Source organism: Tamandua tetradactyla, chromosome 7 (genome assembly GCF_023851605.1).
Source record: "Tamandua tetradactyla isolate mTamTet1 chromosome 7, mTamTet1.pri, whole genome shotgun sequence".
NCBI classification, from domain to species: domain Eukaryota; kingdom Metazoa; phylum Chordata; class Mammalia; order Pilosa; family Myrmecophagidae; genus Tamandua; species Tamandua tetradactyla.
This window is the reverse complement of record NC_135333.1, coordinates 104,387,971-104,401,728: the sequence shown is the minus strand read 5'-3', so window position 1 is coordinate 104,401,728 and position 13,758 is coordinate 104,387,971. Positions and strand designations below refer to the sequence as shown.

The 13,758-nt window shown below is 37.2% G+C and overlaps 1 protein-coding gene across 5 annotated transcripts in view; it reads left to right on the top strand.

Moving 5' to 3' along the window:
- The window catches only part of NELL2 (neural EGFL like 2), a 531,530-nt gene that overhangs the window by 281,915 nt on the left and 235,857 nt on the right, over nt 1–13,758 (top strand). For all 5 annotated transcript variants that reach the window (XM_077170643.1, XM_077170642.1, XM_077170644.1 and 2 more), the window contains one exon: nt 8,448–8,550. In XM_077170643.1, coding sequence (XP_077026758.1) covers nt 8,448–8,550 — 103 coding nt within the window. The remainder of the gene's footprint in view (nt 1–8,447; nt 8,551–13,758) is intronic.

Sequence of the window (13,758 nt, the reverse complement as noted above, 5' to 3'; positions counted from 1 at the left end):
AAAGAATCACCTTTGCTCCTATCTATTCCCTTACGTTGGAGTTCAACCTCATTCGCTAATGGTTCACCCATCTCTATCTTCTATGTATTTCTAAGTCCCCTATATTCTGTATTAAAAGCCTCTGATTATACCTTTATGCTGGTCGTAAAAGTGGAATCATACAGTATCTGTCCTTTTGTGTTTGGCTAATTTTGCTCAGCATTATGTCCTCAAAGCTCATCCATCTTGTCATGTGCTTCAGGACCTCATTTTGTCTTATTGCTGCATAATATTTTATCATATGCATATACTACATTTTGTTGATCCACTCGTCTGTTGATGGGCATTTGGTTTGTCTCCCTTTTTGGCAACTATGAATAATGCTGCTATGAACATTGGTGTGCAAATGTCTGCTTGTTTCGTTGCTTTCATCTCTTCTGGGTATATACCAAGTAGTGCTATTTCTGGGTCATAGGGCAACTCAATATTCAGTTTCCTAAGGAACCGCCGAACAGTTTTCCATAGTGGCTGCACCATTATACATTCCCACCAGCAGTGCATAAGTGTCCCAGTTTCTCCACATTCCCTCCAACATTTACAGTTTCCTGTTTGTTTAATAGCAGTTCATTCTTATAGGTGTGAGGTGGTATCACATTTTAGTCTTGATCTGCATTTCCCTTATAGCCAGTGAAAATGAGCATCTCTTCATGAGATTTTGAGCCATCTGTATTTGCTCTTCAGAAAAATGCCTATTCATATCTTTGCCCATTTTATAGTTGGGTTGCTTGTTCTTTTATTGTTGAATTGTATGATTTCTTTGTATACACAGGAAATCAAACCTTTGTCTGATATGTGATTTCCAAAGATTTTCTCCCATTCACTTGGCTGCCTCTTCACCTTTTTAACAAAGTCTTTTGAGGTGTAGAGCATTTTATTTTGAGGAGTTCCCATTTATCTATTTTTTCTTTTGTTGCTTGTACTTGGGGTATAAAGTTTAGGAAGCTACCTCCTATTACTAGGTATTGAAGATGTTTCCCTACATTTTCTTCTAGAAGCTTTATGATGCTATTTCTTATATTTAGGTGTTTGATCCACTTTGAATTAATTTTCATGTAAGGTATAAGAGAGGGTCCTCTTTCATTCTCTTGGCTATTAATATCCAGTTCTTCCATGCCCAAGTATTGAAAAGACTATTTTGTCCCAGGTCAGAGGATTTGGGGGCCTTGTCAAAAATCAGTTGACCATAGATTTGGTGGTCTATTTCTGCACTCTCAATTTTATTCCATTGGTCAATACTTCTGTCTTTGTGCCAGTATCATGCTGTTTTGACCACTGTGGCTTTATAATAGGTTTTAATGTCAGGGAGTGTTAATCCTCCCACTTTGTTCTTCTTTTTTAGGATGCTTTTAGCTATTCGGGGTCTCTTTCCCTTCCAGATGAATTTGGTAGTTAGCTTTTCCAAATCTTCAAAGCAGGTTGTTGGAATTTTGATCAGTACTGTGTTGAATCTATAGATCAATCTCAAGGGAGAATTGACATCTTAATTATACTTAGCATTCCTACCCATGAGCAGGGAATGTCTTTCCACCTATTTAGATATCCTTTAATTTCTTTCAGCAGTGTTATGTAGTTTTCTGTGTACAAACCCTTTATGTCCCTAGTTAAGTTCTTTCCTAAGTATTTGATTCTTTTAGCTGCTATTTTGAATGGAATTTTTTCCTTAACTGACTCCTCAGCTAGGTCATTGCTTATGTATAGAAATTTACTGATTTTTGCATATTAATTCTATATCCTACCACCTTGCTGAATTTGTTTATTAGCTCAAGTAACTTTGCTGTAGATTTCTCAGGATCTTCCAAGTATAGTTTCGTATCATCTGCAAATTATGAGAGTTTTACTACTTCCTTTCCAAGTTGGATACCTTTTATTTCTTTGTTCTGCCTGATTACTCTAGCTAGAACTTCTAGCACAGTGTTGAATAATAGTGGTGACAGTGGGTATCCTTGTCTTGTACCTGATCTTAGTGGGGAGGCTTTCAGTCCCTCTCCATTGAATATAATGCTGGCTATCGGTTTTTCATATATTCCCTTTATCATATTGAGGTAGTTACCTTTGAGTCCTATCTTTTGTAGTGTTTTTATCAGAAAAGCATGTTGAATTTTGTCAAAGGCTTTTTCAGCACCAATTGAGATAATCATGTGATTTTGCCCTTTTGATTTGTTAATGTGCTGTATTACATTAAATGATTTTCTTGTGTTGAACCATCCTTGCATTCCTGGTATAAACCCCAGTTGGTCATGGAGTATAGTTCTTTTAATGTGCTGTAGGATTTGATTTACTAATATTTTATTGAGAGTTTTTGCATCTATGTTCATTAGGGAGATTAGCTGTAGTTTTCCTTTCTTATAGCATCTGTACCCAGTTTTGATATTAAAATGATATTAGCTTCATAAAATGAGTTAGGTAGAGTTGCTTTTTCCTCAATCTTTTGGAAAACTTTGAGCAGGATTGTTGTTAGTTCTTTCTGAAATGTTTGATAAAATTCCCCTGTGAAGCCATCTGGCCATGGGCTTTTCTTTGTAAGATGATTTTTGATGACTGATTGAATCTCTTTACTTGTGATTGGTTTGTTGAGATCTTTTATTTCTTCCTGAGTCAGTCTAGCTTGTTTGTGTTTCTCCAGGAATTTGTTCATTTCACCTAAGTTGTCTAGTTTATTGGGGTATAGTTGCTTATAGTGTCCTTTTTATGATTTCTTTTACTTCTTCAAGGTCTGTGGTAATGCAGCCCTTCTCATTTCTGATTTTGTTTATTTGTCAGTCTTGCTAGTAGCCCATCAATTTTATGACTTCCTCAAAGAACCAAGTTTTGGTTTTATTGATTCTTTCGATTGTTCTTTTGTTTTCCCATTCATTTATCTCTGCTTTAATCTTTGTTATTTCTCTTCTCCTTTTTGCTTTGGGGTTAGTTTGCTGTTCTTTCTCAAGTCCTTCCAGGTGTGCTGTTAAGTCCTCCATTTTTACTCTTTCTTGTTATTTAATATAGGCATGTAAGGCAATAAATTTCCCTCTCAGCATACCCTTTGCTGCATCACATAAATTTTGATAAGTTATATTCTCATTTTCATTGATCTCCAGATAGCTACTGATTTCTCCAGCACTTTCTTCTTTGACCCACTGTTTTTTTAAGAGTGTTATTTAATCTCCATATATTTGTGAATGTTCTCATTCTTTGATGGTTATTGAGATCCAGCTTCATTCCATTGTGATCAGAGAAAGTGCTTTGAATAATTTCAATATTTTTAAATTTAGAAAGACCTGTTCTGTGCCTTAGCATATGATCTATCCTGAAAAATGTTCCATGAGCACCAGAGAAGAATGTATATCCGTGTGTTTTGGGGTGCAATGATGTATATAGGTCTGTTAGGCCAATTCATTTATCAAGTTATTTAACTTCTCTATTTCCTTGTTAATTTTCTGTCTGGTTCCATCTATAGAGGAGAGTGGTGTATTGCAGTCTCCTACTATTATTGTTGAAACATCTATTGCTCCCTTCAGTTTTGCCAATATCTGTCTCATGTACTTTGGAGCTCCTTGATTGGGAGCATAAACATTTATGATTGTTATATCTTCTTGGTGAATTGACCCTTTCATTAGAATATAGTGTCCTTCTTTGTCTCTTATCATGCTTTACCTTTAGAGTCTATTTTGTCCGATATTATTATAGCTACTCCTGCTTTCTTTTGGTTACAACTTGTGTGGAAAATCTTTTTCCACCCTTTCACTTTCAATATATTTGTATCCTTGTGTCTAAGATGAGTCTCTTGTAAGCAGTATATAGCTGAATTATGTTTCTTCATCCATTCTGCCAATCTGCATCTTTTAGTTGGTAAATTTAGTCCATTAACATTCAAGTTATTACTGAAAAGGTGTTTCTTAATTCCACTATCTTGTCTTTTTAATTTTATTTGTCAGATCTATGTATTCTTTTCCCTCTTTCTCTTTGTTTTCTTTAAATTACCCTTAGTGGTACTCTTCAATTCTGTACCCTCCTCCACACCTCCCTCTCCTGTATTTTTTTTCAGCCAGGAGAACTCCTTTTAGTATTTCTTGTAGGACCGGTCTCTTGTTGACAAATTCTTTCAGGATGACTTTGCCTGTGAAAACTTTAATTTCTCCTTCAATTTTGAAGTACAATTTGGCTAGGTACAGAATTTTTGGCCTGAAGTCTTTCTCTTTCAGGATCTTGACTCTATCATACCACTGCCTTCTTACCTCCTAGGTGCTAGTTGAGTAGTTTGAGGTCAGTCTTATTTGATTTCCTTTGTATGCAGTAGATTGTTTTTCTCTTGCCATGTTCAGGATTTTCTGCTTCTCTTCAACACTTGACAAACTGATTAGTATGTGCCTTGGGGAAGGTCTGTTTGGATTTATTCTGTTTGGAGTTCTTTGGGCTTCTTTAACTTGCGTATTTATATCCTTTATGAGGGTTGGGAGGTTTTCCCCATTATATCCTCAACTACTCTTCGTAGCTCTTTACTCTTCTCTTCTCCTTATGGGACACCAGTGATTCTTATATTTGCATGCTTTGTTTTGTCTATCATTTCCCTGAGTTCCCATTCAAATTTTTCCATCTTTTTTGCCATTTGCTGTTTTGAGTCTTCGGAGTCAGTTGTCCTGTCCTCTATATCATTATTCTTTCTTCTGTCTCTTCAAATCTGGTGTTGTGTCCCTCTAGTATGTTTTGTATTTGGTCAGCAGAGTTTTGATCTCTGCAATATCCGCTATTTTTCTATTTTTTCTTTCAAATTCCTCTTTATCCTCTTCTGTTGTCTTCTTGAGCTCCTTTATGTCATTTGCTATCCCACTCATTTTATTAAGTAGAGTTGTATGAACATCTTTAGTTACTTCCAAAGTCTGTGTCTCTTCTGGTGTTTTAATTTCATCGCTAGGCAAGACTATATCTGTCTTCATTGTGATATGCTTAGTGATCTTCTGCTGTCTTCTTCATATGTAAATATCTTGATTGATTTACTTGGGAGTTGATTTCTTTCAGTGGTTTAAGGCCTTGTGTTTACAGGATGGTTGTACAGCAGGGAGCGGGGTATGGGGTGGAGCACTCAGTACAGTGATTTGTTTTAGGGCAGGTATGGGCACAGGTAGGGGAGTTAACACTGATGCATGTGAACATGGGTGCCCAGTGGCCAGGTTGGATGTAGCTGTGTGGGTATACTGGTCTGGGGAGTGCAACCCTGTGTGTGCTGGTCTAATGCATGGGGCCCTTTGTGCGTATGTGTAGAGCTGTGGCTGCAGGTCAGGGTTATGCCTTCATGGATTGGGGGCAGATGTGCCTGGCTGTGCAGGTTGCACTTTCTCAGAGTTGGGAAGTGAGGCTGAGGGCTGTGTACATGCGCGATTCTAGGACTGCTGTGAAGTGTGGTTCCCAGAACTGAATGATGTGATTGGGGGCCCCTGCGCATGTACAAGTCTGGGAATGCCATAAACAGATGCACTGAGCTCAAGGAGGGCAGGGTAAGGCTGTGTAATACTCTGGGGGATGGGTAGCCTAGGTTAGGGCCTGCAAGCCCACCATATATAGGGGGAGGGTAAAGAACTTGTGGCCATGTTAAATCCACTACAAGTGTCTAGGGCTACTCAGCAAGTAGAGGGCCTGCAACTTTTATGTGCTGGCAACAGCCTGCAGGGAACAGGGACGGGGAGGTAGTGCTCAGGAGAGGTGCAGGAGAGGTGGGTTGGGCTGCACTTGGGGTGGGAGTGTGGAGCAGGTACATGTACTGGAGGCTGGTGGGGTGGGGGCACCTGGAGTGGGCGGGGATGGGAGCAGGTGACGGGGTTCAGGTATGTAGGTTGTGGGGTGAGTTGCCGGTCATGGGGCTGCACTGATGAGGGTAACCCGCCCAAGGAACGTGGCCTGACTTACTTCCTAGTCCCGTGTTCCTATCCATGCACCCCCACGTGCTCTGCAGATCCATGCCTCCGCGCCAAGCTCCAACTTTCTGCCTCTCAGTCCCTCGGTCTCTGCAACGAGGGCTGCCGCATATGGTGTAGAAGCCTCTCTCAGTTCAGCTGCACTCCCGAATTGCTGCCTCAGTCGCCCTCTTGTCCCTTCTCTAACTTTTCCATGGGCCAATTTTGAACTATTCTAGTCCCATTGTTTCTTCTTCCTTCAGAAGCCTTAGCGCTTTTGTTTACACCATTACGTAATTGACAGCTTTCTCAGTCCTCTCTTCTCAGGATGTCAATTCTAGTTTCTGTGTTTTGTGACCTTGAAAATGTGTCCTGGGAATCTGTGACTCTAATTGTTACACAGAGAAAAATAATGTGGCTCTGAATATAAGATTACCAGACCTGATATTGTTAGACCAAAAGAAGACTACCATTTGACTCCACTGTATACATTTCTCCTGCCAATGTCTTCCTAAAATATTATAACTTGGTGAGCATCTTTTATATAAATATGTTGAGAAAAGGTAGTTACTGAAATGCATATTTATTCCAAGAAAGTACTACATAAAGAAATCTCATCTAAAAAATCTAAGGTATTGAGTAGAAGTTAGATGGAAGTCCTCAAGTTCCAAGAGTTATTTAATTACTTTTGTATTAGTATGCTTAATATCCCATAGTTAATGACCCTTGTTATTAAGAGATTGAAGATGGTCAACATAGAAGGGAAATGTTTGCCTCTATGGCAAGCTAATAAAGTTATCAGAAAAATATTTTATATTTTGGTTCCTCTTTGAAAGGAATTCTATATATATTCTTGGTTGTTAGAGCTATAATGATTGTGCATTTTTTTTTTTTTTTGGTGGGGGATGCTGCATGGTCTGGAAATCAAACCCAGGTCTCCTGCATGGAAAGTGAGCATTCTACCATTGAACCACCCATGCACCCATAATTTTACTTTTAATGTCCATTCAATAGATTTTTTTTTTGAGTGCCGACTAGGTGCCAGAAAATTTTCTGGAGATTCCATTCACAAGAGAGACATGGATCCTGCCCTAACTTTCTTTATAGGTTTTGTGAGTGATCCAGAATACTCTTTACCATAGTCAGCTATGAGAATCTATGATAGTTCAGAAAACTTTGAAATGAGCATGTTTGTAATGCTGTTTTTTTTTTTTAATTTTAGCATTTGTTCCCCGTATTATTTATTTTTATTCCATATGTTCTACTCCTTTGTTGACAAGATAGATAAAAGGAGCATCAGACACAAGGTTTTCACAATCACATAGTAACATTGTGACAGCTATTTCATTATTCAATCATCCTCAAGAAACATGGCTACTGGAACACAGCTCTGCATTTTCAGGCAGTTCCCTCCAGCCTCTCCATTACATCCTGAATAACAAGATGATATCCACTTGATGCATAAGAATAGCCTCCAGGATAATCTCTCGACCCTGTTTGGAATCTCCCAGCCACTGACACTATGTCTCATTTCACTCTTCCCGCTTTTGGTCGAGAAGTTTTTCTCAATCCGTTGATGCTGAGTCTCAGCTCATTCTAGGGTTTTTCTCAGTCCCTTGATCCTGAGTCTCAGCTCATTCCAGGATCTCTGTCCCACATTGTCAAGAAGGTCCACACCCCTGGGAGTCATGTCCCACGTGGAGAGGGAGAGGGTGGTGAGACTGCTCGTTGTGTTGGCTGGAGAGAGAGGCCACATCTGAGCAACAAAAGAGGCTCTCTTGGGGGTGACTCAGGCCTAAATTTTAAGTAGACTTGACCTATCCTTTGTGGAGTTAAGTTTCATATGAACAAACCCCAAGACTGGGGGCTCAGCCTATAGCTTTGGTTGTCCACACTGCTTGTGAGAATATCAAGAATTCAACTTGGAGAAGTTGAATTTCTCCCCGTTCTCACCATTCCCTGAAGGGGGCTTTGCAAATACTTTCCACTCACTGATTGAATCACTCTGGGGTTCATCGAGGCATCACTCTGGACAAACCAACAAAATCTCATGTCCTACCTGAGATTCCAAGTACTTATGGTGGTCAATCAAACTATCTACATAAGTTATATTAGAAAATGCACTAGTCAAAATATAAATTTTGTAACAAATAAACATTTTTTGCTTTAGTCTCACACATAAGGTGACATGTAATGCTCAATTTTTAATCAATTATTTTTCTTTTCCAAAGTGAGCTCTAGAGCCAATTCAAACTGTATCTTTGCCACAATTGTCATCTGGATTTGCAAATATGTGTAAAATAACAGGATTTTCTAGGTTTATCCATGTTTGGCATATTGTAGACATGGCTACAGTGGTATGATCCAGTTTGTAGTGCTTCTTTCCAGTTGTGCTTTAATGTAATTTCAGAATTGAGTCTATCACCTGTGTTCTCTGAATTAAAGTTTCACTCACCTGTTAGAAAAGACTGCTGGATTTAGAAACTTCCTAGTAAGCCCTGATTAAAAAATTTGAAGCATTTCTTTTCTGTTGCCCAACAGGACCAGACCATGAAGCTTATCGAGAGTTCAGGCTGTCCAGTGTTGGATTGTCCAGAGTCTCATCAGATTATTTTGTCTCACAGCTGCTGCAAAGTTTGTAAAGGTAAGACCTTGTTTGTTTGTTTGGTGAAGTGAGATTTATGTGGAAGAGTCATTCTATATGGCTGATACTGCTGACATTAAATGGAATTTTTATAAGCAACTTATTTCCAAAGACTAATAGGATTTCCCTAAATGTTTTCCTAATTTGTTACACAGTAGGTAGTCATTAAATATTTATTGAATTGAGTTAAAACCTAGATGTCACCAAGCATCTTTTTTGTTAGGTGTTTTGTGTCGGTTTCAGACTCTGGATCTGTATGTTTTTCTGTGCACTTGTTTTGAATCACCACAACATTGTTGGAGAAAGTCATATGGCAGTGCTGTTATTTTATTGACAGTCACTGCTGCCTGGCAATAGTATTGTTTTTTTTTTTGGTTTGATTCTCATGTCTTCTCTACTTCCTTGCTTAATGTCCACTATGTCTACTTGAAAGCCTTTTCTTCTCAATTCTATTGTCTTTCATTCAGACAACATTGCTTGTTCTGTGTGTCCTCTGTGATGATAGGCCGAAGACCAATAGGACCAGTAGGTAGAACGTACTTACATTTTCAGTTCAATACAAGAAGACACTAAAATTAGCACAATTCATTAATCCAGTGGGCCATCTCAAGAGGAAATGAGTTCCCCATCACTAAAGGTTCTTAAACAAAGTGCCATTTTGTTATAAATCCAAGTATTAAGCTAAAATATTCATTATATGCAACTTTTTAAAGCCCCTGCCAATCCCAAAATTATATATGTCTTCCTATGTTAAATTGGAATTATATGTTTATATCTTCCTTCTTTATTAAATTATGTACCTAGAGAGCAGTACTGGGTCTTTATATTCATCTTTATATCCTTAATATCTAGTATTACAACTGGAATGTATTTTGTGCACATTAAATGAACTGTCAGCACTTACTTGATTAGTGATATTTATGCAAAACAAAGCTTAAATAGAAAAAGAGAGGAAAAGAAACTTTATAAAATAACTACTATTTTGTTTCCTCTTAACCTAATCTATTAAAAGTAGTCAAAGATCCCTCTCTCCCATTTTTATCAGGTGATGTAGGGCTTTTTGTTTTGTTTTTGAGTTGTTTTTTTTAAAGCTCTTTCTTCCATTCATTCAATTAAGGGTTTTAAAATCTCAGTTTTGTACAAAGCTGTTTAGGAATTACAAAGTGGTAAGAGTTGGTCTGCCCTTCAAGGAGTTTTCAGGGTAGCCCTTAGGAATTGAGGAAAATTTACTTCTACAAATAATTATAATCAAATAGGTATATAATATGGACTATTAGAGTTTTTGCCCTCATTATACCTGAGCCACTGAGGTACAGAGCATGTGTGGATTTGCTATGAATCAAGAATACTCTTTTCAGTACTTTAATTTGGGAACCAAAATCACCCAGTCTGCAATGAGTGTCTTTAGCATCCAAAAGTAGGCTTTATCAATGTTTCTCAAACTTAAAGGTGTGTACAAATAAACCAGGGTTCTTATTAAAATGTAGATCCTGATTTGTAGAATCTACATTTCTAGTAAGTTCCCAGATAGTATTGATACTGCTGGTCAGTGGGACCACTGTTTGAATAATGCTTTGGGTTGTGTTTTCCAAAAGACAGATTCAAATAGGGTCTTTGAAGATGTAATTAGTTAAAATTAGGCCGAGCTTGATTACAGTGAGCCCTAATCCAATATTACTGGTGTCCTTATAAGAAGGGGGAAATTTAAACACAGGATCAGCAGATATGAAAGATGAAAATGCCATGTGACAATGGAAGCAAAGAATGAAGTGCTGTAGCTACAGGCCAAGAAATACAAAGGATGGCTAAAACAATTAGAAGCTAGGAAGAGGCAAGGAAGGATTATCTCCTCCCATATTTCAGAGGAAGCATAGATCTGATGACACCTTGATTTTTGACTTTCAGCCTCCAGAATTCTGAAACAATAAAATTTCTGTTGTTTTAAGCCACTTAATTTGTGGTATTTTGTTGTGGCATCAAAACTAAGGCAAGTAGTTATCTCTTACTGCAGAGCAAACTGTCCCCAAACTCAGTGGCTTAAAACAGTAAACATTTTATTACATATCACAATATTGTGGGCTAGGAATTCAGACAGGGCCCGGGTAGATGATTCTTCTGATCCATGTGGTATTGACTGAGGTCACTGGGCTGGGCTGGAAGGTTCAAGATGGCCTCACTCATATGCTGGATACATTAGTGGGTATGGCTGAAAGGCCAGGCACAGCTGGGGCTTCCTTTCTCTTCATGTAATCTGGAGACCTCCCTTTAAGGTCTCTCCAGCAGTGGCACAGGTCTCTTAAAGTCAGAGCATCATTTCTGAAATATTCCATTTGGTCAAAACAATCACAGATCAGCCCAGATTCAAGGGGAGGGGAAATAGACCCCACCATATATAGGGGGAGGTTAAAGAACTTGTGGCCATGTTGAATCCACTACAAGTGTCTGGGGCTACTCAGCAAGTAGAGGTGAATAGCATAGAGTCAGTCAAGTTGAATAGGGCATGATTTAGATAAGAAGTTGTGATAGGGCATTGCTAATGTTAAGTGATGACCTGGCCAAGTTCTTTTTAAAGGGCCCTGATATATTACAAAAGCAAATTAAGAAATGGAAAATTTGGTTATAAATTTGTTTATAATGTTAAAAATTAGTGTATTTATCAAATTGTGAACCCTAAAGTAAACCATGGACTTTAGTTAATAGTATAATTATAAAATGTGCTATCATCGCTTCTAACAAAAGTTCTACAAGTCAAGATGTTTTCATGGGATGGTGTATGGGAATCCTGTATTTTATGCATGATTGTTCTGTAAATCTATAACTTCTCTATTATAGGAGAATTAAAAAAAAGGGATAGATGAATAGTAGAAGGTTGTAAAAATATATACTTATAAATATATTTTTTATATAAATGAAACTTTGCAAAGTAGTACTATTAGAAAATACAGACCTCTAAATTCCAGAGATATGAAGGACAGTATAAAATAACAAGAGAGCCCAATTTTTCAGAAAAGTGTAAAATTCCTAAAGAGAGCTTAAATACATGAAAAATTGAAAATTAAAAGGAGAAATACAATTTTTAAAAAATGACATTGAATAATTGTTAGGGACAAAGTAGTAAGCATTTGAAATGTAGAACAAATATCATATTTCCTTTCTGTTTCTTCCTTCTGACTTACCAAAATTATTTCTCTATTACATATGTTATATTGCAATCACAACAATTAAGATTTAGCAAAAAGAAAAAAAAATAGTGTATTTACACTGCACACTCAAAAATACAACTGTGATCTATACCCCTTCCACCTGAGATTCTGATATAATTGATGTGAAATGGGGCCTTGGCATCACTATTAAAAAGAGTAAACCCTTTCATGTATTCTTTCATGCAGCCAGGATTGAGAACCACTAGCTTAGGTAATATTCAAACAGAAATTGGACAAGTTGGCCCTTCTTGAAACATTTAGCACCATTTATAATAAAGATGGCTTCATTTTTTTTTTTTTACAAAACAAAACCTAATACATTTTGTTGTTCAAATATGCAAAATTTAAAAAAGTATTTTCCTGGTGTTCTCTGAATTTTAAACTCAAGTGTGAGAAATTGCCAAGGCTTAACTTCTGAGACAACTTCTATACATAAATTGTGGCAAATTCACTTACAATAAAATTGGCCTCCAGTTTCCAGTGTTTTCCTACTGTTAAAGATGCTTTCCTCATGTTAAAGATGCTGTGTTCACATCTGCAAGAGTAAGATGTTCAACAGCATTTAGTAAATGTTCTCTGAGGGCAGAGCGTGTGATTAGAGTGTTAACCTTTCTCATAGACACTCGACAAGTGGTTGGAAACCAAGCTGTGCACTCAAATAAACCCCTAAATCACTAGCACCAAATAAAATCTAACCAGTACTGTTTTCCAGGTACCTGCTACTGTCTTCTGTAGTAGCAAATCTGAAGCAATGTAGCAGCAACTTTTCTTTTTAACGTTTTCTTTCCCTTTGAGAGCCCTTCCAAGGAAGCTTATTACAAATTATAATGTGACAGAGACTTAGTAATATAGTGAGGACTTTTGACTTAATTACAGAAATGTGACATCACCTTCATATCTGTATCCCCTTTCCTTCTCTTTCTCCATCCTTGACATCCCTCTTCTGTGCCTGAAAGGTCACCAAGTCTTATCCATTGGATATCTTGCTTTCATCTCCGTCAGCATGCCTCATCGTTGTCTTACAAGTAGTAGGGGCAGAACATTGAGTTAATATAGATTGTTCCCTCCCAACTTCTGGATAATCCAGTTTCCCAAATTATTCACTTACCATTTTCATAATTCTTATCTTTGGGTTACTAATTACAAAATAGTAATTTTACATTTTTTGTTAATTACTAAATTAGTTAAATATCTTTAAATCTATTATTACTTAACTCATTTTTAAATTTAATTTCATTCCTAAGTAATGGTATCCATGCAAAATTTTTTTTGCTAGATTGATGCATTTCTTATATACATTAAAATAAATCTTTTGCTATTAGTATTTTATTTTATGTTCATCCATGTACATGAACTACATTTTAGGAAACACTGTATAATCCCTCATCTTACAAAACAATACCTAAATAAATTAGTGTTCCTTTAGGTATAAGTGATAAAACACCTAATCCAAACTGGCTTAAGCAAAAAATGGAATATATTGGCTCCAGTAAGCAGAGGGTAAGTTGTCTCCAAATGTATGTTGATTCGGATCATCATCAAGATGAAAGCTGGCTTTATTTTCAAGTTCTGTGTTTATAGGTAGACTTCTAATAGCCTTTTGCTCACATCATTATGACATCCAGCTGGGTGAAAGAGAAATTCAACAGCCTCATAAACTGAACAAAGTTCCAGATTTGAATTTCAATGGTCTTTATTAGCCTGAATTGAATCATATGCCCAGACTGGAACAAGCTATTGTGCCAGCCAGGAGAATGCATTGATTGGGATGGCTCAACAAATGGGGGAGGAGGGTGGGGATAGAGTCCATTTTCCTAATAAGTATGTAGACTGACAATAGGGGTGAGTGGTTCATCCAAAGTATAATTTTATATATATATTTTTTCCTGCAGAAAGGAAGAATGGCTGCTTGTAGGCAAAATCAACAAATATTCACCATGAAATTATTGTGTTCTTGTTCTCCTGGTTATTATGTATAACCATTAGATATATTGTTCTTACTTAC